This window comes from Syngnathus acus, chromosome 12 (assembly GCF_901709675.1).
Source record: "Syngnathus acus chromosome 12, fSynAcu1.2, whole genome shotgun sequence".
Lineage (NCBI taxonomy): Eukaryota > Metazoa > Chordata > Actinopteri > Syngnathiformes > Syngnathidae > Syngnathus > Syngnathus acus.
In genome coordinates, this window is record NC_051097.1 from 4,283,982 (window position 1) to 4,310,126 (window position 26,145).

The following is a 26,145-nucleotide window of genomic DNA, read 5'->3' on the forward strand; positions in this document are numbered from 1 at the left end:
ATATTATTTCATACATTGAATTATTTTGATTGTTCTATTTAAATCTTTAACCTTTGCAGTAAATCGATAATAACAAAAAATTTGATTGAAAGTGCCCCATGATTCTACTTTTTAGGTGTAAGTGGAAATAGTAACTATAGTCTTTCTTTCTCATTCAACCTGTCTGTCTATACGTGAGGAGGAGGAGGTGTGACCCAATAGAGATGGATGAGGGGTCAGGTGCTGTCAGACTAGTGGGTCAAAGGTCAGAGGATATCAGGGTTCAGCATCACACTCTGATTTCTAGCTGTCATACCTGTCTGTGTCTAAACACGTGTACTTCTCTTCTCTTGTACTTTCTCGCTCACACTTACAAATGCCCCTTTGCAATTATATTTTTACTTGCCTATTTCTTGTTTACTCACATTATTTTGTAGTAGCAGTGTGAATATGTTATTATTATTATTATTTTAAGTGGTTGAAGCAGTTAACCCAAACAGTCCTTTAGTTTGAAGGTCAGATTTCACTTCACATTCCATACAGTAAGGAAACAAAATGCAAAACATAAAATGGCTTATCTATTGAGGATCTATTTTGGGCATGTAAAATGGGCATCTTTTTTTAATAAATGAACAATTCTCAATTAAACAACAAAATAAAGTAATAAAAATAAGTGACAGTGGACATCTTATATACTGTAAGTGCAACATCAATAGTTTGTCGTCTTTTTATCTAATGAATGATGCTGACGAGTTTGATCAGTGTGAATAATAATAATTAAGGGGGAAAAAAACACTCGTCTGAATTTTTATTGCAGAGACTCAGAAGTGACTGAGAGTGGGATTGTTGCTAGAATGTGAATTTTCACTGCACTAGTTTTGTTTGTGTGTGTGTGTATGTACTACTGCTACTCTCATTCCTGTGATGCCACTGCAAATGAGTTAACAAGTTTGACATGACGTAAAAACATATTGCTAGTCTTATCAGCTAGCCTATTTGTTTAGGATGTGCTAGATGTGGCAAATGGTACACTTCCTGTGACTAGGTTTGGAATGTAGTAGTGTTTGTATTGTATTGTGACATTATTTATTATTAAATATTTGAACAATGTGCAAACAATAAATGTCAAAATATCAAATCAAATCCTGTTTTGTATTATGAATTAATTTCATTAACCAGGCTAACATACATGTTTTATATCAAAATTGTTATTAGAAAATATGTTAGCACAACAGGAACTACAACCTGCCATTGAGACTCCAGAACAATTTGTTCCAGAAACTTATAACAAAAATAAGATTTGTTAAATTAATCTTTCCTTCATGTTTTGTTGCTTCACGTTTCACGATTAAAATAAACCATGCTTTAACTTTATTCTGAAAGATAAAATTGATTGTTTCTTATGGAGTCAAATTCAACGTGGCCTCCTGGAATAGCCTAATTTCAACTTCTGGTTGTCGAATGTACAAGCTAACTTTCCTCCACAATTTCAATCCGTATTGTCTCTACTTACACGCCCAGGTGCATTGGGCCAACATAATACCTGTATTTAAACTATTGTGACAACGTTCAAACACCTGCATGGCTGTCACTGGAGTTGCACATCCTCTGACCACCGCGTCACTGATACGCTTTGTGTGATTTCAGTGTGACCACCTGGCTGCACATAATGACATATCTGCTCCCACACACGGCTCGGGAGATGGTGATCAGAGTGACTTCATCGCGGCAGGACAGACTCGCCTGACGTTGTTGGACAAGTGAAATGTAAAGGGCGGCAATACACAGAATTGTCAGGGATGGAAGGAGGAGGACAGATGTCATGGAGTGCTTATTATGATTACTTAGTTCCTTATGAAGCATCCAGACCTCTCAGGTCATCTGGAACTGGCTTGTTGTGTGTCCCAAACACAAGAACCAAGCAAGGAGAAGCAGCATTCAGTTATTATGCTCCTCATCTGTGGAACATACTTCCTGTAGATCTGAGGTCTGCTCAAACTGTCAGCTCCTTTAAATCAAGGCTAAAAACGTTACTGTTTACCGCAGCGTATTCTTAAATTAAATCCTCTCTCTCCCGCTATGCTCTTTGTTTTTTAATACTTTCTAACTATTTTTTTATTCTTGATTTTGTATGCATTATATTCTGTATGTTTTCCCTTTTTTATGCTCTATGTTCTTTGTTTTTTAATCCTTTTTATGTAAAGCACATTGAGTTGCCTTGTGTATGAAATGCGCTATATAAATAAAACTGCCTTGCCTTATGCTTTTCATATTTTCCATTGAGTAAAGCAAGTGGTTAAGTGGCAGTGTCTTCCTCAAATTTCTTTGTGTGTTGTCCATGTTCCATAAACATGAATGTTAGGTAAATTGAAGACTCAGGGTGAATTTAGGTATTTTGTATAACACAATAAAGCTTTGATAATTGTTGAAGAAATCAACAATTTATTCAATCGCAAACCAAGGTGTGAAATTAACCATTTGACTTTCTCACAGAGGGCAAAATGTTGTCTTTAGTCTTGTAGTAGCTGACCTCCCTGATGGTGTCACACTGCTTTTTTCAACCTATACAGGCATAAATCGGGAATTAAAGCGCTCAGCCACAGTCTCATTCAGAGTGTGCCAACAACTGCCATGGCAGTGCCCTGGATGCATGGGAACCATTTTACTCCCGTCGGCTACCATGGAAACTAACGGCCGGGACATAAAGGCGGTGATTCCGAGTGAAACATTGCATGCAACCGAGTCAGCATGATTGCTCTGATGAGTTTCCTTTTCTGAGTGACTTTTTCTACTAAAATTCAATGGCATATCTCAGTGTGAAAAATAAAAAAACTATTTGAAAAAATAAATATGAAAAAGGACAAATGTAATGGTTAAATGGGGGGAAAAAAGGGGCAATCTAAGAGATCATAGTAACATGTTTGTTTTCGATCAAATTATAAATGTGTGGGTGTGGGTGAAACTCGGTTTGACTTTGGCACCTCGGTTCTTGCATTTACACAGTACAGTTGAAACAAATTGGCATGATTTGTTTAAGCTTAGCTCAGTGTTCATGATCGATCAGTATTTTTATTTTGTTTTTGTTTATTCACATCTTTTGGCACGCCTACCACATATTCTATAATTATAGTCTGTGTGCGCGTGTGTGTGTGTGTGTGTGTGTGTGTGTGTGTGTGTGTGTGTGTGTGTGTGTGTGTGTGTGTGTGTGTGTGTGTGTGTGCATGTGTGCATGTGTGCGTGTGTGTGTGTGTGTGTGTGTGTGTGTGTGTGTGTGTGTGTGTGTGTGTAAGGGGGGAGCAGGTGATTGGTTGTAACAGCTGGAGAGAAAAAGGAGAACACAGCTGCAGGGAGAGAGGAGAGGCAAGCCAGAGGAGGAAACAACAGAGGAGGAAAACCGAGCAGTGGATTGAGTTCGAGTGGGTCGGGGAGAAAAGGGTTTAAAAAAAGAAATACAAAACAAGAGAGGTGTCATCTTGCATGACTACCATGACCACTGTCATTGACGGTGTCAACGTCTCCAAGTTACTTGGCTGTGACAAGTCGCTTTTTAGGCCAAGCATTATATTACTTACATCCTGCTTTCAATGTGTATTTTGGACATCAGAAAGTTTAGAGTTCAAAGAATGCAAGTTGGATGTTGTGATGTTTAAAAGTTATATGCCATACCACAATTATATTTACTTTTTTTTGTTAGCTTCGATGATGGTTGGCAATTGTAACCATAAAAGTGTACAGCAGTCTAATTGTAAAATGATTTTAAATAGATTGTATGTTATTCCCTTTTTATGATCATCCTGAATAATCTTTTAGTGGTGTATATAATTTTTAATACTATGATGTACTAAATGACAACAGAGCCCAAATCTACAACTGAACAGTCAAGGCCACATATTTTGTCAGTTACCCTATTAATTGATCACAAACTGCTGCTTTGGCATTTTTACACAAAATATTTGAAATGTTATTTATATCATGTTGTAGGATTACTAATATATTTTTTTAATGAATTAAGAATCAGCTATATACTATATATATAAATTGTTTACATATATACACACATATGAAGGCACTTTATTCACAGTCTCTAATAATAAATGAAAAACTAAATTTATAATATTTCTGAAAGGAAAATGAAGGCCGTAAAACGTCGCTCCATCGTTCCTTTAAATATGCGAATAGAGTGGCCACCCAGAAGTGAGCGCCACATGAAGGAAGACAAGTGACACACAGCGTGTGAGGGAATTTTGGGGGTTGATTTTGCTTCATGATTTCTCATCCCACAGTCGAAAGCATCAGCAGCCATCATATAACACACGCACGCGTACTATGCTAAGGCAGCAAGCAGCAAGCTAGTGCTTAAAGCAAAACTGGGCTTCCATGGCCATCCATTATCAGTGACAAGCTAAATGTACCATGGTACACCATATGGTACAGAGAGAGAGGAGGGAGAGAGAGAGAGAGAGAGAGAGAGATAAAGGAGAGAGAAAAATAGCGAGAGAGACAGAGCGGGACTAAACAAACTGTGGACAGTGAGTTAGATCTGAAAAAAAACCTACCAAAAAGAAAAGAAGAGACCTTAAAAGAAAAGAAAATAATTGACCAGGATGCTTATTATTATTATTATTATTATTACGGTTTGGCTGACTGTTTGTCCTGTGTTCTCAATGAAAATAGAGCATATAGAGACATAGCCTGAAATTGACAAAAGTTTAGGGGTTTTTTTTTCTTCTGAAATGTACAAATCGTTTGGACATTAAAGGAAATGACAGTAGTAATTGTCAGTTTGGGAGTCCCTGGCATCTTTCATTTTTTCCAAGAAGAGCAGCTCCCTGAGCTTGGAGTAAGGCTGCCACCTGGCAAACCTCGACAGGCAATCAGTCCAGTCAGTACCTGTCACTGAATTTAAAGCAGCCAGCTGGACATAATAAACAGAATGGTGCAATATGCAGCAAAATCTAAAGCGCAGAGTTCTTCGGATTGTTTTCTTTCTTTTCTTTCTTTTTTTTTACTTTGCAAACTCACACACACAAACACACACACACACGCACACGGTTGTTAAGACTGTTACCTAAAAGCCTCCAGCAGGAAACATCTGTGCAGACAAAACAGACATATTCAGTTTAGACAAAACCACAAACAGGACAGCCGTGTGCAAGCATGCACGCACACACATACAAACACACACACACACACCAGTATAGTGGATTTTCTGCTCAAAAAATGATCCTTGGTCAATAACTCGCATCAAAGACATTAATTTCCAGAGGGATTCAAATTGATATATGTACTAATTGAAAACGATGTATTGTACAAAAAGTCACTTAACAATGGAGGTCAAATGTTAACCCCGTAATAAACTGATTTGTCACAATGTAAGAATAAGCTAAAGGTAGTGGAGAATATGTTTTGTCTGCACAAAAAAACTACCCTAAACTGTATTGTATACAAAGACATTATGAATCTTATCCAAATAATAACGGCCAATCATTTGCTATTATCTATAAATTAAAATGAAGGAAGGAAGGAAGGAAGGAAGGAAGGAAGGAAGGAAGGAAGGAAGGAAGGAAGGAAGGAAGGAAGGAAGGAAGGAAGGAAGGAAGGAAGGAAGGAATGGGAACAAAGCAAACTGGAGGAAATGAATGAGTACAAGTATAGGAAAGACCAAAACAAAGGACAGGAAGAATGGTTTCATGTCCAAAACTGTTATATATAAAAAAAGACCAGTCAAGAGCAATCCAACACACACCACCGTGGAAACATACGCGCACAAATATACATACGCAGGCAGTGCATTTTCAATTCCAGTACAGTACTACATTTCTTGCACACTGACACACACACACACACACACACACACACACACACACACACACACACACACACACAACACACTTAGTTTCATTACAAAGACTGAGACCGTGCCATTCTACTGCAAAGGAGGCAATGCCACATTGGCAAGGCCCAGGGGGGCAACTGCTATCTTGTGCCAACACTCTCTCTCTCTCTCTCGCTCTCTCTCTCTCTCTCTCACACACACAGACACACACACACACACACCACATCAGTATTCCAATACTGTTGCAGCGGCGACTCCTCCGCCGGCTTAGTGTGACTTTATGTTCAACGTGGCGCGTTGTGTTTTCAAAACCTCTATTAGAATGTTTATATTCCACTGTACTCTCCAACACAGGGAAAATATATTCTAATATTTCCCACAAGTATGAAAATGTAGGATGAGCTTCTAATCTCTGTGTTGACTTTCACATTGCGCTTCAGGATAAAGTAGCATGACACATGAAGCTCTATCAACATTCACTAAATGTCGGTAAATGACAGTAATTATTATTACAATCATTACTGTGCACATCGTTAGGGTTGTCTGCGTACTACATTCATTTTTTTGTGATTGCTCCTATGCTAAGCAGACATTACGAGGGGGTTGAAGGCCACAATGAAACAGCACTTTACTGAGATTATCCGGCTTTAACCTGAACAAACCCAAAACCGTGTAATCTGTATAGTTTTATTCTTCCTATGGATTAATATGACGACTCCACCACCCCCACCTTGTTTTATCTACTTAAACCAAAGTCTCCATGTTTTAAATACACTATGCTGCTCTGTTTTCAGAAACAATGTAGATTTATGTAATTCTATTATTATTTCCTTGATAAGGACACTCCCAATTTATTTAAATACATATATATATATCTATATATATATAGATATATATATATATATCAGTGTCATGTGTGTTTCCTTAGGACTATTGCTAATCATTAATCATGAAGACATGAGCGCATCCCCCAGTGTCTCTTCATGATTGTTTGACAAAGGAGACAGGCTGAAGATGATAGCAACTCATTATGAGCGAGGTGTCAGCGGTAGCAGCATTCAGGTGACACACCGCAGATACCACACTGTTATCTGTCAGGATCATGTACAAGAACCACACGTACACACACACGCACGCACACACAAACCCACACACACGCACGCACACACACACAGATGTACACAAGCGAGCTGTGGCGTTTCTCTTTCTGTGTTACACATTCTGTATGAGAAAGCAATGCGTACTGTTTGAGTCACATGCAAAAAAATTATAATGTATATTTTTTATGTTTGATATCAGGTTTATCACGCCACAGTACAAAACAGAGGCTGCTGTCATTAGAACTCCTTGCAAAAAGTCATCCACTCAGACATAGGACAGCTGACAGATTATTTGGATAACATAAACGTGTTTAAAATGAATGAATAAGTGAAAAATATGGAAAATTAAAAAAAAAAAAACATTCAAGTGAGATTTTTGTGTAAATCTACTGAAAATTAAATCCTATATATACATATGTAGTAATTGAACCTCATGGAACAACATGAACCAATTGTATTTTTTTCCCTTTTTTTCTTTGATTCCTAAACAACTGGTTCACAAAGCAGATTTGAAGCTTCGTTTTCCCCATCACTAGTGTAGAGATACACAACCACTGCCAGCAGACCCACTGTTAGCACCAACTGACCAGTGGCTAGAATGTTCCCCACTTCTTGCCCAAAGTCAGCCAGGAGACATTTTAGCCCACGAATGGAAAGTTGTATCAAAAATGTATGGATGGATACATATGGATGGATAGAGTGTGAATATGACTGCTGAGTGTATCCAATTATGATCTGATGAATATGAATAGCCTGTCTTTCACAACTTGTCCATCTTTACATCTTATCTTCCCTTTTTATGACTTTGTTTTTTTTTGTCCGTATACGTCCCTCTGTGACTGTTTCTAGTTGCGTCTCTTGTTTATCCGTCCCTTTCTCGCTGCTCGTCTTCCTTTCATCTCGCGCCATCTGCCTTCCTCTTTCTCCATTTTATTCTCTTCTCCTTGTCCTCCTCTCGCTGTGTCTGTCTGACTGTCTAACTCTCCACTTGTCTCACTCTCTCAATATGACTCCCCCGCCCCCTCCCTCTTATCTCCCTAAAAACTTGGCAGTGATCCCCGTCGTGTTTTTCTCCACTCCTCGTTTGGGGGATTGCGAATGAATGCGATCCAATCTAGGCCTCGGCTAAGAGACATGAATTTTCATTAATTACAACCTTGTCAGCAAAAGCATTATGGGATCTGAATATGAAAATGCTAATGAGTGGAGCTCATTTGCATATTTTTCTTTGTTGGAATGTCATTAATTATTACGTTTTATGATGATGAATGCAGCTGTCGATGGCTAGCCCTCCATGGCTAATTAGCTATCAGAAAATGCTCTGATCAAAAAAATGGATAGGGATGCTAAACTACTTTAATGTATAGCATTTTACATGGCTTACGAACTTATTGTCAAGATTTTGAACCTGCACCTTGACCTATATTGTTCTTATTGTCCACTTGTCCTGGAGTGAATGATCATGGTGAGGAGGGCTCCAAGTGCCCACTTTGGCCCACACAGCAAAGATAAACAAATTCATAGGAGCTGCTTTGATTGCCCACGATTGTGACAGCTCCCACAGTGTCGCAGCCTCCCCTCTCCTAGATCCACCACAAAGAGATTTGTATGCCATCCACCACGCAGGATCACAAAAATACCATACAACCCATAATGTGATGAAGCTCAACAAAGATCTCTAAATGTCAGCTCCTTTCAAATTTTGACTTTTGGCAAAAGGAGTGTTAATGAAAATACACAAAGAGAAACAACAGCCATTCATAGAAATTCAGAGAAAGGATTTGAACCCGGAATGTTAAAATTGAGGCGTGTAAGTCACATCACTCTTAAATATAAACAAAGGATTGGTTTACCAATGTCACGCAGTGAAGTTTTTTTTTTCCATAGCTTGGTTTATTTAGTCACTATAGATTCCGAATAAGCATTAACCAAACGACATAAAGAAAATGATGAACATTTCATAGTATAGCATTTAGCTTCTAAATTCATTGAATGGTTCTGCATCAAGATGATCAGGTGTTTATTGCAATTAAGTGATCTGCTTTGCTCAACATATATCATCCTCCCGATGGTAAAGCTAATCTGACAAAATGATGACGATGCGGTATGATCTTGTCAAAGAAAAAAATGGCGAGATCTGTAGGGAAAACTAAAAAGGTAGTCACTGTGGTTTTCAAATATGAAGGTCCTTCAACATTACTTCAATGTACTGCACGGTACTGTTTCACCTTATACAATTTTGCTGCTCTATTGTTTAAAAAGTGCATCATGAAAAAATCTAATAAATCCCCCATTCCCCCCAAAAAATAGACCCACTAACTAACACCCCCCCTCCCTTCTCTTGGCTTAATGAATGCCAGGCTTAATTAGAGCACCATGATGTCAGAGCATTAATTATCAGTTGGCTTCATTTCAGGAAATAAACACTGTCTTTCTTTCAGATTTTTACTCTGTCTTTCTCCATTTCGCTCTGGACTATTCCTTGTTTTCCTCCTGTCTATCCGTCTTGTTTTATTTCTCTCATCAGAGTAAAATTTGAAATGACTCGGTGGGGAAGCATTTCATATTTTTGGACACGCTCCTAAATCTGATATATGGATGTGATTCATGGCAATTTGATGAGAGCGGTCATTAATTGATGTGACTTTCGCAAAGTTTAAGCAGCATTAGTGAGATGTTATATGGATGTGTGAATGACTTCTACAATCCTTCCTGTATGATCCTTGGCTTTGTGCGAGTGCACCAGCGTTACTGTAAGAATAAACTAAGAATAAACAACACAATCCAAACACATCTGTGCAAAAGATTTCTAGGCACTAAAAAAACAAAGCATTTTCCTTTGAGGCATGCAATGTAAATGTAGCCTCTACTCCGCTCAGATGATGAAATAAAGTTCATCGTTGGCCTTTGGGAGCCATGCTTATAAGTGAAGAGCTCTCTCTTCGTCTCTCTCTCTTGCTCTCTCTCTCTCTGTCGCTCCCTCGCCTGCTCACGCTCACAATAAACATACTGTTTCAGGCTGCACATCTCTATATTTCTCTGTCACCTCTTACACACAAACAAGCACTTTCTCTCTGCCACACACACACACACAAACACACATACTGTAGCGTGGCTGGCCAGATGGGACTCTTCCACATGACCAGGCCGATCAATCAACACTGAAGGGCCCAGGTGCTACTACGCACCATTTCACAGTCTGTCACACACACACACACACACACACACACACACACACACACACACACACACACACACACACACACACACACACACACACACACACACACACACACACACACACACACACACACACACACACACACACACACACACACACACAGAGGTACACAAACACACGTTGTACACTCACATAACAGCACAGACATGCATAGATAAAGATAAAGGACACACACACACACACACACACACACACACACACACACACACACACACACACACACACAGACACACACTGAGGCAGCTAAAACTCACACCCATAAACACACAGTGTAACATGTATGACCCATCTTGGTCTCTGGGGGGCCTCATCTGGATGGATGACAGACAGAAAGAAACACAGACTATGCAAATAAACAGAAATAACTTTGATTAGGTCCAGTTTGCGCCCTAAAAATCATGTGATGTGATAAAATTTTTATAATGGACACTGTTGCTGTGCTGAAATAAATAATGATTTTAGCCAACAAAGTGGCAGAAATGGCAGTGAGGGTCAAGAAGATTTTAAAAACGGTTGTTGGACTTTTAATTTCATTTAAAACTTATGGAAGCATCTTTGAGGATGAAACAAAACTTTCCCAGTTCCTCTTTGTTGTCTTCTTAACAAGTATGTCTACTGTGGCACTATAAGGACTCATATTTATCTTTGATTAAAAAATTGGTAAGACACTTGTTGCCTCATGAACACAGTAAAGGCCACGAGTTTTTTTTAAACACACAGGCAAATTTCAAAGCTAAGGATGTGTCACGTCATGAATGGCACAGTGCTGAATTAAATAAATCTCATGAAAACAGAATTAAACATTACCTAGTATATAATTTTAAGTGAATGTCCATTATCGTCTAATCAAAGACTAGTAGGGTCAGTCCTGGTTAATAGTTGGATGGAGACCACCTGAGAATGTTAGTCGAGGTTATATCACTTCCCCTAGTGAGGGTCGTGGAAAGGTTGGTCACAGTTGATTTGGAGTTAAAAGAGGCGGGGCACATCCTGGACTGGTCGTGAGCCAATCACAGGGCATCATGTAAAATGTTCCAAATAAAAGCTGTTCTCAGTATACAAATGAGCTCTTCCTCCCTTTCCTTTTTCACTCCCTTCAAAAACAGGTTATAAAAGTTCTTCAACAAAGCAAAAGCAGCTCTTCCCCAGGACGTGTGTCCCAATCAAGTGATGTTTTCACGTTGTAATGTTTTACATTTCCGCCCTCCACCCTGCTGCCTTGAGAAGACCTATGATTAGGATGTCAGATCCAATTACACTGACAATTTCCATGTGAGACACAGACCCTCTTCGTCATACACAACAGTGACTTTTATGGAGACTATGTTCAAAATAGCATTTGAGGGACACCACGATTGCATCATTTCAGTCAAAGACAAATCCGAATCAATTAATGATGTAAAAAATGATGTGACTTTTTCTAGTCACAAGTAATCTTATGCATTACTACTTACAAACTGATGATCCGATTAAAGTTATTTGTCCTAGTCACCGTGTTACAGAGCTGGCAAGATTCCACGTATTACCCAAAGATAGTTATCATGTTGCAATTTCATGTACAATTGTTAAGTTGGCAGTTAATTCTGTAGCTTGCCTACCTTTCGTGTGCTAAATTAGATAGCATATTATACCAAATTCTGTATATTTTATATATATATTTATTTCTCTTTAATGATGAAATTATTTAGAACAAAAATCCCTGATTTTTTCTCTATGTAACATTTTTACACTGACCTCCTTTCAACTATTCAGATCACAAAGACCCAGACTCAGCAGGGAGTGACAGGAGCTTGACCTTGGCACCATACCTAGCTGAGCTAAGGTGTGCCTGGGGTAGAGATGGAGACAGGTGAGCCAGTTTAACATGGAAGACAGGGACACCGTGGAATGAAATAGAAGTAGAGCGAGGAAGAAAAGAAATGCTAAATGAGGGAGAGAGAGAAATAGAGAGAGCGAGTGAGTGCGAGAATGAGAGCGAAAGCGAGAGCGAGAGCGAGAGCGAGAGAGAGAGAGAGAGAGAGAGAGAGAGAGAGAGAGAGAGAGAGAGAGAGAGAGAGAGAGAGAGAGTGAGACTTCTATATATAAAGTGTCCAGATGTGACCTCTGCAGAGGGGGTCCGGCCTCTTGGCTCAACACTCATTAATAAGGTCACACAAAGGTGAGACAGGCGGCTGACTCACTGCATTTCATAAAACAATAAGGGGAAGAGGATGGAGTCAATATCAACAAGCGGGATCAGTTTTTTTTTTGATACGTTGCCCTTTCAGGCGGCTTTATGTGCTAGTTATAGAATATTGTTGTATGTATTCATGAAACTTGGCCTTTAAGAAATCTTAGGGTCACCTTTGAGACACATCTTAAAGAAATGGGAAAAAAAATAGAAGAATCTGAAAGCCAGAATTTTTTATTATTCTAATAGAATTCTAATAGAAGACTCAAGACTCAGTTATCAGGAAGCACTTCAGATATTTTTCTTTACAGAATTACTTGAACATTGAAATTACTAATATCATGATTGCCATGTTCTTTTTATGTTTGTGTGGATTTTTAACAGTCTACTGTTGAGATGCCGTTGAGCAAACTTCCATCCCCAGGCCCTCCAGCTCAGCGTGGGAATATTTTCACATTTCATTAGATAATGGAATCTTCCAAATAGGTGTTCCTAACAGAACTGTATCTAAGATAAAACCACCAAGTTTACCAAGTCGGTGGCAGTTAGGGGGTAGGTTGCACCTGTTTCTGTAGCAAGTTCACATACACAGTACTCAAATATGGTGTAAAACCACACACAAACAGGAACATGAAGTGCATCCACAAGTCAAAGAACGAAAATGAGAACAACAAAATCCAACATGTGTACACACACTCATACAGCAAATAACAAAACAAATGATTAGGTGCACACATATACATATACGACTGCATAATGACTTTCTACTGTCAAAAGTGTGACACATGAATAAATCAAAGCCCATGAAGTCCCACTTGCCCACAAACCACAAAATGATGCAACAGTCATAAAAAAACACACACAAAGACCAAATAATAATAATAAAATAATAATAATAATAATAAAACCATTTATTCACAACGCATCACAAAACACTTGTGTATTTTGTGACTTGATGCATTTCCACACATCGGTTTCAACGCTAGATCACTAGGAGTTTCTGTGTGTGTGTGTGTGTGCGTGTGTGTGTCTGTGTGTGTGTGTGTGTGTGTGTGTGTGTGTGGTGTGTAAGGCATCAGATTAATCTAGTAGGGTCGCTGAGATGACACTAATCCCTTCGCTGATTATCTAGAGCATAACATCACTCTAATCTGATGGGGGGTTAAGAAAGATAGACAAGGTTAGAGTGGGTAAAGCAAAGAAAGAACAAGAGGAAGAGACTGTATTCACATTTGCAACACACAGGTTGGTTTCATTAAATTCTGCAGCATTTCTCTCTTATTCTAGAAATATTATTTTGGGCTAAATACCAAGCACACACAAAATACAAAATGAGAGCATTGACAACCTGACTTCAGTGCCAGACATCCTTCCCTAAGCCACACCCCTTAAAGCGCACAAATACTAGTGGATCTAAGTGACTCTGGGATTGATTACATTTGATCTTTTATTATGTTTAATCATACTTTTATACAATAGTGTGCCAATGTGTTTGGCTTTAGGGTGCGAAAGTGACAGAAAAGCCAACAAACTGAATCCAATCCGATATTGCGATGAAGTTATTCTGTTGAACCAGAGAACAGTCACAAGTGGAAAGTGAGGAGGATGTTTTCTATACAAAGTCGGTCGGAACAGTCTGTGTGTGTTTTCTGTATCTGCGGCTGTCTCTGTCTCTTAGTGTTATCATTATCAAAGTAAATTGAGGTCCCCGTGTGCGAGATGAAGAATACAATATTTCCATTTCTAACTCGTGCTCCTCCTCGCTGCAGCTACATCGTATAATCACAACACTGTCAAAACACATTGCGCACACAATGGATCATTTCAGTAAAGCTAAAAGTTTAGATTTCCGAGTTGCATAGGCATTCTTAGCCATGGATTTGTGGCTTTCTAAAATATTTCAAGAATGATCATTATTACCGCCTTTGAGTTGTTTGTGTCACGTAGATGAATATTCCATATCGTGAATATTATTTATAATATCTACAAAAAAAGTAGTACGTGACAATGAAAGGAAAGTCTCTACTGTCTCAGGGTCCATAACAGAACTTGTAATAAATGTATGTTTGTAAACTACAAAATGATAATCACTGGGATTGAGCCAAAACCAAGAAAGGCAATTAACTGATGTAATGCGGCTATACAGATCATAAACATTTGATATCAATGTTATGTGTCAAGATCATTACTTTCTGTGGTAGGTTTATGCAAATAAAATTATACAAGTATAAATGTTCATAACTTTAATCTGCAATTAATAAATGTTAATATTATAGCTGTATTAACAACTGTGCCAGTAAAGGAGAAGCGCTCAATTTGGAGTGACCTCGTCAAAAAGTATCAACATTAGCTTTGCTTATAGAAGAGGCTTCCAGTATGATTCAGTACAGTTCTGTACCATTGTAAACTTCGGCGACAGCAATAAACTTATTGTTATCAAAAAATATTTTTACAGACAGGTTTATGAAATGTACCAAATATTTTGGCCAGCGACTGCAGCAACAGTTAGTCTGAGTACTGTTGTTGCACAAGCATATTGCTAAGGCTGAAACCACACAAAGTCACATTTTGGTGAATTTCATCTTTTCTTATTGGTCAGTCCACACACATCGGTGTTATTTTAACAAATTACTGACAAATTGAAAGTGTTGGTTGGCACTTTTTCAATGCAATGTGTATTTTGCAACATAATTTGGGGTGTCCTGAAAAGTGATGGTTTTGGGGATACGAGGACTCCTCCCAACGCTAGCAATATTCTCTTTGACTCCTCTTTAGCCGACTATAACATAGTTTCAAAAAGGCAAACAGCTATTTACCATTTCTCTCATCCGAATGTGAAGATTTGCAACACCGGACCACAAACTAATTACCCAGAAATGAGCGCATAAGAGCAATGGCAGAAATGGATGGCTGAGGACTGACATCTTCCATATTTTATGAATCCAGTCAACGCTAATTAAGCTCTAAGTGTGTGAGGGAGAGAAAAGAGAGATCGACATGGAGAAAAAGAAGGTGGGAAAGAGAGGCACATTATCTGTGTCAGTGGCCATTTGCTCACAACTGGCGCCTCATCGGCAAGAGGGCCAGAGGCACGATGCATCATGGGTAAATGAGCGCACACTGCACGCCGCTTTCCACACGCCGGGGCCAAAGGGGGTACGGGGCAGGAGTCAAGGTGGAGCAGAGTATGAGTTGACTTCTCCATTTGTGCATAAATCATTCGCTATCTGCACTCAAAATAATTACATTCCAAATTTTGATACCCTTGCAATGTACCTGTTAGCCTGGAGTTAGCGTACGAAGGTGAGAGGCTGTCATGTGATGTAATGTACTGAGATCCTTCTGCATAGCTCTGGATAAAGTGAAAAAAATGAAAGATAGTTTAAGTAAAAGCTACTACATTGACAGAACATGTAAGCAATTCAAATAATTCCAGCTACACTAAATCAATATCTTGTTTCTGATGGAAAAAGGTTTTGGGGAAATGTAACTGAGTGCCTTTCCATCAATATAGATATTTTTTTAATTTTAATCACATCAAACTAATTTGCAGAGTGTCTTTTGGAATTTTGGTCCATTAATTCTAGATCTGGATCAAACTATCTGTTCTATTTCATTCTACAGGTGTTGATTGGCGGTCAGGGCCAGGGAGGAACCTGAAGTTCTCCCATACCGAATTCACCTATTTGCATGGCCCTTGCTCTGTGCACTACATGGAGCACATCTGGCTAGAAAAGTAAATTGCCTTCCTCAAACTATTCCCACAAGGTGTCTAGTACACAATGTCCTAAATCCTTTGCAATTCCAAAGTGAAGATTCAGGAAAATAGGGGGAGAGGTTGACAATGCAATTATTTTGCCCATTAAATCCTTTATTTGTTTTTAATGTAGGTAGGTTCTTTGGGGTTGCACTCTTATGTGACACAAGGCAAACAAAGTGTTGTAATAACAAGAGTCAATTAAATAAAAATAAAAATCAGTTTTTCTTTTATCTTTTTTACCTTTGAAGAACGACTTCCACTCGCCCATGACCCTGCACTCGTTCTCTCCTCCATATCTGTAGCACAGTAAAAGAGGGGGAAAAAAAAAAAAGTTAAACAGATATTTTTTTTTTCACTTATAGAATTGATATGAAGAACTGCTCAAATATGCAATATTTTCAATGATAAGACAGTGAGAAAAATCCACAGAGCATTTGGTTGTTGTTATCCAGTCACACAAATAGTCATCTGGACATTAATCCCACGTAATCAATATACCTCAATGACTTTTATCCTAAACACTCAACAACATTGCACACTGCATGTCATGTGTGTACATTCTGTGTACAGACTGAGTGTAATCAACTACATCAGAGTAAATCATCATCCCTCCTTTCTCCATGTCATTAAACATTATTGATTATGATTGCAGAGCCTTTAATGTCTCTATGAAATGTAATGGACCTTTAAGCCTCGCACAGACCACTAATCCTTGCTGCCATCACACTGTATTGCAAAGGTCAGTCCCTTGCCTGAGAGGTCACAGGTTTGATACACTGCCACAAGTGAATGATGCCGCAATATACTACTTCTAGATAAAAACTAACCTTGGAAACTAAAATGTCCTTCTTCATTATTAACACTTGCCGTAGTCTTTTATTCTAAATTGCTCATTTGTTTGGCCAGACCGAAATGATTTTTTAAGTGAAATAATAATAATATATGTGCATTGTACATTTTGTAACTCATGGGCCAATTGATCTGGGATCTGTAATTTTCTTAGTTGTACTATGTTCATCTTGTTTTCAATTGTCAATTATTTTACCGGTTCTTTTATCACAAACAAATTATTTAGGTTTCATTATGTTTTGTTCATCGTATTTTTCTTTCTGCCAAAAATTGGCATTGGCGTGAAAAAATACAGATTGGGTCCTATTTCCAAACTTTTGTGCTATGACATATAATTGACTGACACTACAAACATACAGAAAATAAGTGTGACGTATGTTAAAATTTCACTAATCAGTTCATAGCTTGGCATCAAATATACATCCATCCATCTATTTTCTGTACCGCTTTGTCCCCACGGGGGTCGCGGGCGTGCTGGAGTCTATCCCAGCCGTCATCGGGCAGTAGGCGGGAGACACCCAGAACCGGTTGCCAGCCAATCGCAGGGCACACAGAGACGAATAACCATCCGCACTCGCACCCACACCTACGGGCGATTTGGAGTGCTCAATCCGCCCAGCATGCATGTTTTTGAGAAGTGGGAGGAAACCGGAGTGCCCAAAGAAAACCCACACAGGCATGGGGAGAACATGCAAACTCCACACAGGGAGAGCCGGAGGTGGAATCAAACCCGCACCCTCTGAACTGTAAAGCTGACGTGCTAACCAGTGCCCCACCGTGCCGCCTTCAAATATACATATCACCAAATGACCAAAAGACATTTGATGGGTTGAGGGTTGGGACTTAGTGGCCTTTGAAGCACAAGTCATGTTGAAGAGGATGGGGAGGTTTACAATTAGAGAGAGCTGCATTCAGTAGGGCAATTTGAGAGGATGGGAAAGCAGATTGAAGCAGAAGGACGAGTGCAAAAGAGGTGGGAGAAAGTGTGCAGAAGTTAAAAGATGTGGAGGAGGAGGCGGTAAGGCGTCCATGTGTCCTGCACCTGATAAGGCCTCCGATTGAGGGCTATAAATTACGCTAGCGAAAGGGAGGGGGAATGGAGGGGGCCACACAAATGGCAAAATACAAACAGAGATTTTTTTTCCCCACTCCCTATTGCCAAGGCTAACACACGTGTGTGAACACACACACATGCATACACACACATTGTGGGTGATCTATCATCAGCTAATGAACTTAGACTGACAGACAGCTCCATGTCTCACACAATGATCATATTAAGACCTGCCTGACACAAAACAGACCCTTATTAATGCTGTTAGCTAGTGTGTGTTGTGTGTGTAATTCGTGTACTACCACCGAGGAAACACAAATTCTGGCTTTTACTCCTCATCATTGCAGAAAAAAAACTAAGCTTCATGTAGGAATGTATAATAATTACTTTGTGAGTTAGTTTGGCAGGTGTAGCTGGTCGGCTTGGACGGACATGGTGATAATTGTTACTTTTCAAATGACATACTTTACATAAACTATGTAATATTTCAGCTATCAAATTGTGAGACAAGGTAGATTTTCAGGATTGATTACCCCCAAAAAATGTGAATGTTTGAGGTTACATTTTCAATTTACCACATATTCTCTATTTTCTCAATTGTACATAAATATGCATACATCAAACTTATTTTTGCAATGGATCCACTTATGCAGAATAAACACCAAATGTAGAATCAAAAGCTAATCCTCTTTCCTCCTGTTTTTTATTACAATTGAGGATGAGCTTGAGCCTGTACCAGCTAACTTTGTCACAGGCTCACAACTCGACTAACCATGCCGCCTGTAATCTAACATTACACCGAGCGTGAGCTACAAATTTTTTAAAGCACGGCTGGGAATAAAAGAAAGAATTTCATTGAATTTTAAGTGAAACTTTCACTGAACCGCATTCACGTTATTATCTTGGGTTATCACATACAAGCTCTAACACACAAGAAGATGAGACAGTAAGAATTAAGAGCCAGATTACGTTTTTGAATCTTCTTCTTTAAAGCCGCTTAAACTGTCTGACACCCACAATCCCACTCTTAGTGTGTGCGAGTATAACCAAACAAATGAAGTGACGTAATGCTCAGTTCAGAATGTCATTCTTTGCCTTCTTATCTTTGCAAACTCAAACATTACCGGCTACCTCGTTTTGTTCTTCTGTGTTCTGTGTATTTCTATTTGAGTTTCATTTTACTGTCAATAAGCAAGATACAGTATGGATATCATCTAGGCTCCTAGAACTATGAAAATGAGATGAAGGGTGTTTGCGATACAAGTGTTAATAATGTTGTTGAAGAAAAAATGATACTGAAGAGGAAGTAATATTACTGGCTAACTTTAAAAGTAATACAAGAGCAGGCTACTAAAAGACATTATTAGCACAAGCAAACTTTCTGCTTCTGTTTTCATGTAGTATGTCGAACTATTTATTTCATTATTTTATTGACACTTGAGAGTTATTTTGGGTGTGCAGTCATAATGTCGCTTTGTTTATGATACTTGCTCTATAAACACTATAAAATGGTTATGGTTGAATTCGTCAGTGGTGGTTTTGCACAAGCATGATTCATTTGCATTCTAGATGAGGAGGATTGATATCTTTAGTTATGATGAAAAGATAAGAATCTTCTCATTGTTGAGAAAGTTAGACGGTAAATCACTGTAGTGAAAGACAAGCCACTCAATGTGTTCCCAAAGCGGACAGTTTAAAAGAGGCAATGGATTGGAATGGGTAGTAACTGTTTGGACCAAATTCATTGGAGGACTTATTCATTTGAGATAATTTTTACAAAAATCTGAGCTGTCAAAGTCATGCGGACTTCTGGTGACTTATGGGGGAGTTACCAGCCGGCTAGCCTCTGTGCACGTCATGGTTGTACAAATGCTGTCGAAAGCTGTCCGTGTCAAATTCTGAAAGCGATTGAGCTATTTTGACACTGATTCTAGTTTTGTGGTTTCCTGCTTCTTTTTTTTTTTTAAGTTTCTGCTGAGGGGTGCACTGTTTAACAATCAGCATCAGTGTTACATATATGAGTATGCAGAAATTATTCAAGTTTGAGGAGAAAAGTTACGAGTTATGTTTGCCTGAGGATATTCTTTCCTCTTCTGAGCCACTTGCTGCAGTTCTCCTTTGATCAAACTGATCGTATTCTGTTGATCAAAATATTCCTCAAGGGGATGCAAAAAGCAAATTGATATTGGACTTTCATACAGCTGTGAATGTTTTCCTTATTTTTTCCTGAGACTACTGCTATATCTGCTACTAGAACAAACTATACTATACTAACTATACTACTTCTAAAAATAGAAGCAAAAATTATTTCTGCACGTAAAATTACTGGTCTAGAAGAAAAAAAAAAAACAGAACCTTTACATAATTTGGCCCTCGGTGCGAACTAACTGGATAACAATGCAATACATCATGAGGGATCAGTGCTGTTCATTTCACAACAAATTATACACACAATGCAAGCCACGTTCTTGAAATATTTTTAATGCAATTTGTGATTTTCTATCAAAATTGAGCTTTATTGTCTTGTTGTTAAAAGTTATGTGGACTCTTCTGCACATAGTTTTTCAATTAGCAAACTGGAAGAGTATCCACGTGAATAATTTAGGACCGCAAACGTATTATGTTAAACAACAATTTTAGGAGGAAGTTAGAGTTCAAAAGGTTAATGATCAGAAACGCTTCTGTCTGATGCACATTCGATGTGTTACTATGCCTATTGATTCTCTGCACACATAATCCCGCACAACCACACACAAAAAAACACTTAAGATACACACACACACACACACACATACACATACACACACAGGGGCCAGTGTTTCCTGTCATTAGGCAGCAGAGCTGTTCTATAATTAGAACATCTGGACCCAAGTAAGTTTAGTGCCAATGGCCTCACACACACACACACACACACACACACACACACACACACACACACGCACACACACACACACATACACACCCTACACGTTATGGTTTATTTTTTTTACTTGTGCCATTTTATGATGCTTGTTTTCTCGCTTTTTTGTTTAGAAAAAAAGCACATTAAAGTAGCAAAACAAACAACAGCTTGGAGAGCTAATGGCACACTAAATGAATAGAGAGAGGCGCTTGTGAAGTAATAGAGGGAACGAGAGAATGGGAGAGAGTGACAGGAAAAGTAGAGAAAAAAAGATTAGCAAGTTCAAACATGGTTTTCTCGAATCAGCAGAGTTTTTTTTCTTTAAATACTCATAGCCTACAGATGTCTTTCCAAAAGGAGAGATTAATATTGATTATAGCAGGGCACTTCCCTTTCTATATTTTCCCCTTCTCTGCAGTAGAGGAAGAATAAGAAGCCCAGCCGATTCCTTTGACAACCCCCCTCGTCTCTCCACACAAACTCATGTGAAGCCGAGCCAACTGTGGCTTAGATCTCTACACACCATTACCACCGGAGGAACAAAAGGAAATAAAAAAAGCTAAATTGTCGGAGACTAAAAAGCAGCAGAGTTAGCAAACTTTTAAAAGTGGAGAGAACAATACTCATGAAAGCACTGAGACAAAGTACTGCCTAAGAGCAAGTAATAAGATAGCAAGTGAGAAAACAGAAATCATTTGCATGGGTATGTTCAGAAACAGAAATTGCAAAGGCATTTTGTTCAGAGGGACATTTAAGGTCAGGCAATGCTGGTCACCCTCCAGTTATGATTCAGATTTTTGATAAAATATTGCGAGCTGTCCCATTGAGAAACCTATTGGGTAAACTGTTAAAATACAATTGTTTCAAAAAGGGTGTGAAAATAAGACTGTCACTGGTAATAAAAAATAATAAAAAGAAAAAAGAATTGCTTGCTCAACCCAAGCAGTTGTAGAAAATTCCCTGGATGCCAAAAGGGCATCCAGAAGGTAAACCACAATACAGCCAGCTAGTGATTGGTCCAATTAGTCAACTAATCATTAACTTGACTTTGTTAACAGTGCCAAAATGACGGGTTACAAAATGGAGTTATTCATTTTCCAGTGCGGTGTCTCTTCCAAATTCACTTTGGGCTTGCGGATCACTCCCAAAAATTTGAATAGTGAAAATACTACTACTACTACTACTACTACTACTAATAATAATAATAATAATAAAAAATAATAATAATGAGCCACCAAAATTGCAAGACTGTTTTTTTAATATGCCACCATTTTTACACCAGTTGCCAACAGTTCACACATTCTGTCCACTATTTAGTTAAATCAGACTCTCGGTTTTTACTTGGTGGGGGTACAGCCAAGGTGATCCCCTTCCGAGATGCGCCTAACCCATCTCACTGGCGCATAAAAGCATCAACATTGTGGGACAAAACATCAGCTGCTCATTATCTACCTTGACGTGCTTTTTGAGAGAAACTCAACCAGTAATCTTGCAAATCCCTTAGCCAAAATGAATGTAATTGCATTATTACTGTCTCATGTTATGTGTACGTCAATATCAGTTTTGGTTATTTTGAACATCATAAATGTAAAGTTTAACAGCTAAAGTAATCAGTTAATCCATTAATGAATTCAAATTAAGCACCAGTCAGACAAACAGGTGAACTGGCAGAGAGTGAAAGAAGAGTGAAAGAAAGAGAGAGAGAGAGAGAGAGAGAGAGAGAGAGAGAGAGAGAGAGAGAGAGAGAGAGAGAGAGAGAGAGAGAGAGAGAGAGAGAGAGAGAGAGAGAGAGAGAGAGAGAGAGAGAGAGAGAGAGAGAGAGAGAGCAAGAAAAATAGGTCTCCAGGTAAATTTGTCTTTGACAATTCAATTAAGTCTTCTTTCCCTCTAATCCTTAGAGGGAGTATATAAAAAAACTCCTTAGAGTCTAAGGAGTTTTTTATTTTGTATATGATGGTTTTGTAAAACTCTATCTCAAAGACACCTGCCAGCTCTGAGATACTGCCAACAGAAGCATAAGTAAGGCTTAATCATTGCACAAGAGAGGAGGAGAGACATTTTCCCAAACTGGAGAAAGTCCAAGGGTTGGATGAGGGGCTGCGTAATGGTCTTTCAACAAGTGCAGAAAGTAAATCGACAAACAGTTGGGCTGCGTTAAACAAGCTCAGAAATTCGTACCTTGACATCTGCTTTTAATTACCAGTGAAAATAGAAAACAGCCCTTTTTATTTATTTATTTTTTGATTCTCGTGCTTTCATCCCGCTCTCTTCAAATGTCTAGAACCATAAACGTACATTTTTGCAACTGCTTAAAACTGTATGCGTTTTTTTAGTATTTGGGAACCTTGAGGGGTCCTTGTGGAAATGATGGATCATTTGGTTTGAATATGACTGAAAAGAAGAAGATTGCTCCTGTCAGGTGTGAAGAAAAGGGCCGGTTAAAAAGTAGTTCAAACTAGATTGCCGACAGTCAGCACAGATGGTGGTCATGGCTTAAAGAAACGGACTAATTTCTAAAGGAAACATATAAACATTTATCCAAAACAAAATTTGTGCAACTGAAACATCAGCGCTACTTGCTTTTCCTACACAGATATTTCCACAAAAGAAAAAATTATGGAAACAATGAAAAGTAATTTCAGATCCGTCTCAGAAATCACAATTTAGATAAAAACTACCTGAGATCATAAAGTTGGTGTTTGAAGGCATGAACCAACATACAAGCATACAAGCAAATATATATATTACATATGCTGTAAATAAAACTCCCTACATCAGTGACTACATTATATCAAAACTTCCAAACAATCACTATTATCATCATCACTCATCATGCGAGACAACAAACTGCTTTTCCCTTTTAGAGCCAGCCTTAGGTAAACACAATTTCAATTTCCTAAATGGCCCATATGGAAGAAGCAACCTGAAATTGCTTTCACGAGAAGAAACTGGCCGTGTCAGATTTAGTAAGTCACTTGCGGTGTCGTGCAGGGCTGCCTGAGTCTGGGCCTCGAGAGTCTCCAGTGTAGTGGTTTAGTCCCCTAATGTCCACTGGCGGACCTAGAGGGGGGCCGCGGGGACACCAACCACCCCCAGAAAATTGCCTTTTGGGTATTTTCTTATTTTTCTGGGAATTATTTTCCATATCCACCCAGCCCCGTAGGGACCACTTACTGAATCTTTATTTTTATCAGCATTTTCAGAAGAATTTTTGAGGTTTGTAAAAAAAAAAAAATGTTTTGCAAACCCCCCGAATTATCCTTGGCCCGCGTATGCTGATTATCCACAGTATGTTTTATTTCAAATCCCTACTTGAATCAAATACGCTAAATAAGTATGCTTCAAATTTTCCTTTCCATTAAATTCAGTTGTCAGTTCAGTGGTGCTTGATACAGTGCTACTGTGCTGCATGCAAACAATCTACTGCTGGATCTACTACATGTCACAATAGTTGGACAAGAAAACACTTCAAGGTATTCCTGATGAATTCCCCTGGATAAAAAAAAAAAGTATAGCAATGCTCACACACATTAATTCACATGCACCTGTACAGGAAGAAAAGCAGAGGCATTAGTTGGTTTTATTCGGCGACAAGGAAGTGAGAGTGGGGCTCAGGTGAATTCCATCAACTTGCGCCCAAGCTGCTAATAATAGATCACCGAAACCATCACAGCATTAACAGCCATTTACTGAGAAATCAGTCACGCAGTCACTCGAAAAAAAAAAGACGAAACAAGATTCAGCTTCCTCCCACTGAGTGTCTCTCACTACCAACTGTATGTGTAAAGTGGCTTTGGACAGCTAGAAAAGCGATAAATAAATGTTAGGTGTTCTAAACATTATCATTATGATTAGAAATACTAGCAGTAGTAAAAAAAAATCAGCTACCATGTCTTGAGCTAACTTTGTAAATCCTCTTAAGCATGTGATATATTTATATATTTACTCGAGACAATGGAATTAGAGCAATTTTAACTTCAACATTGCAATTGTTTGAGTAAACACTGATCAGTAACTTAAATTTGTCGTTTATTTTTTTTATTTTTAGGAGTGATTATGTGAAATAAATGAAAAGGTCCATAATTTATCCCCTGACGTAGTTGTTACCAACAGCGACCGTTATTACAGACTGGGGAGAGGTTCATCGTGGGATATTGCCACCTGGATGGCACCTCCTTTTCTGGAAGCGAGGAGTGAGAAGCCGCTAACGAGTTAGCATGTCTGCATGGGTGCAAGGTTGTAGGGACCCGCACACACTCACAAATACACACGCACACACAATTGCACATGCAAATTGACAGTCACTGACAAACAACCCTCTTGACACACACACAGGCCTACACAGCTAAACACACCCACACACACATATATATACACAAAGCAACAAATAGCGACACACACAGATAGCGCCTGCAGATATTCTCACAGTTTTACAAGACTTGTTGATTTTATTTTTTTGCAGGAGAAAGTCCTAAGATTCATAAAGGGCATGACTTGTATTGCGTTCAAGGATTGAGACAAATCAGTTTTGTATGATTGTATGGTAAGGACATATACGTATGATGCAGTGAAAATAATAACCAATGAAAAATTTGTCTTAAAACCCTTAAAGCAAAGAAAACAGAGACAATTCTACCTGCTGCTGACTGCAAAGGCTCCGCTAATTCAAATTCACGCTCAGACCTGTCACTCTTCACAGAACCCTGCAAACCTCCTCAAGTTACAAATTCCTCCATGACAGACTTCAAACTAGTGTTTGTGCGAATCCTACAAAAAAAAAAAAAAAATGGAATAGCCGGTCCATTGAAAATGCTGTCAAACTCCAAATTAATCTTTAGTTGGCTTGAAGGCTTTTAGAGTGCGACTGCAAACTATGGGCGATGTCATCTTTGCTTGTCAAGGTTTAGAATAGAGTTGCAACTGCACCACAACCCATTAGCATGAGCGACATTAGCACATATAATGTGGCTTAATACACAACAACTTATTTTATTTAATTCAAAATGTCGTCATGACATAATGTGTATAATATACACTGCATCATATTTAGCAAATGTGAGAACTCAGCTTAGTCATGTCACTATTCTGCCATATTACAAAGAAAGCATTGCCATCACCAGAGGTGATAAAAGATGACAAGAGTAAGATAAGAAAAGGTCAATATTTCAAGATAATACTTTTAATTTGTGAATTTTATTAACAGGTCAGCCATTTTCATGTTCCTCCCTCCGACTGCCAAAGTCCTTGCCTTTCA

At 38.6% G+C, this 26,145-nt stretch overlaps 2 protein-coding genes and 1 long non-coding RNA gene across 9 annotated transcripts in view; all 3 read right to left on the reverse strand.

The window, feature by feature from the left end:
* Positions 1-26,145, reverse strand: part of LOC119131662 (lymphocyte antigen 75-like) — a 1,013,224-nt gene that overhangs the window by 711,013 nt on the left and 276,066 nt on the right. The gene's annotated exons all lie outside the window — the stretch shown is intronic.
* Positions 1-26,145, reverse strand: part of LOC119131718 (transcription factor 4-like) — a 121,376-nt gene that overhangs the window by 74,442 nt on the left and 20,789 nt on the right. For all 7 annotated transcript variants that reach the window (XM_037266388.1, XM_037266383.1, XM_037266377.1 and 4 more), the window contains 2 exons: positions 16,327-16,382; positions 15,603-15,678 (listed from right to left, as the gene is read on the reverse strand). In XM_037266388.1, the coding sequence (XP_037122283.1) occupies positions 15,603-15,678; positions 16,327-16,382 (132 nt within the window). The remainder of the gene's footprint in view (positions 1-15,602; positions 15,679-16,326; positions 16,383-26,145) is intronic.
* LOC119131776 lies at positions 1,814-13,072 on the reverse strand. The gene is made up of 3 exons (XR_005099708.1): positions 13,062-13,072; positions 10,679-10,696; positions 1,814-2,050 (listed from the first exon to the last, which is right to left on the reverse strand). It is a non-coding gene; the product is annotated as an uncharacterized LOC119131776 (long non-coding RNA).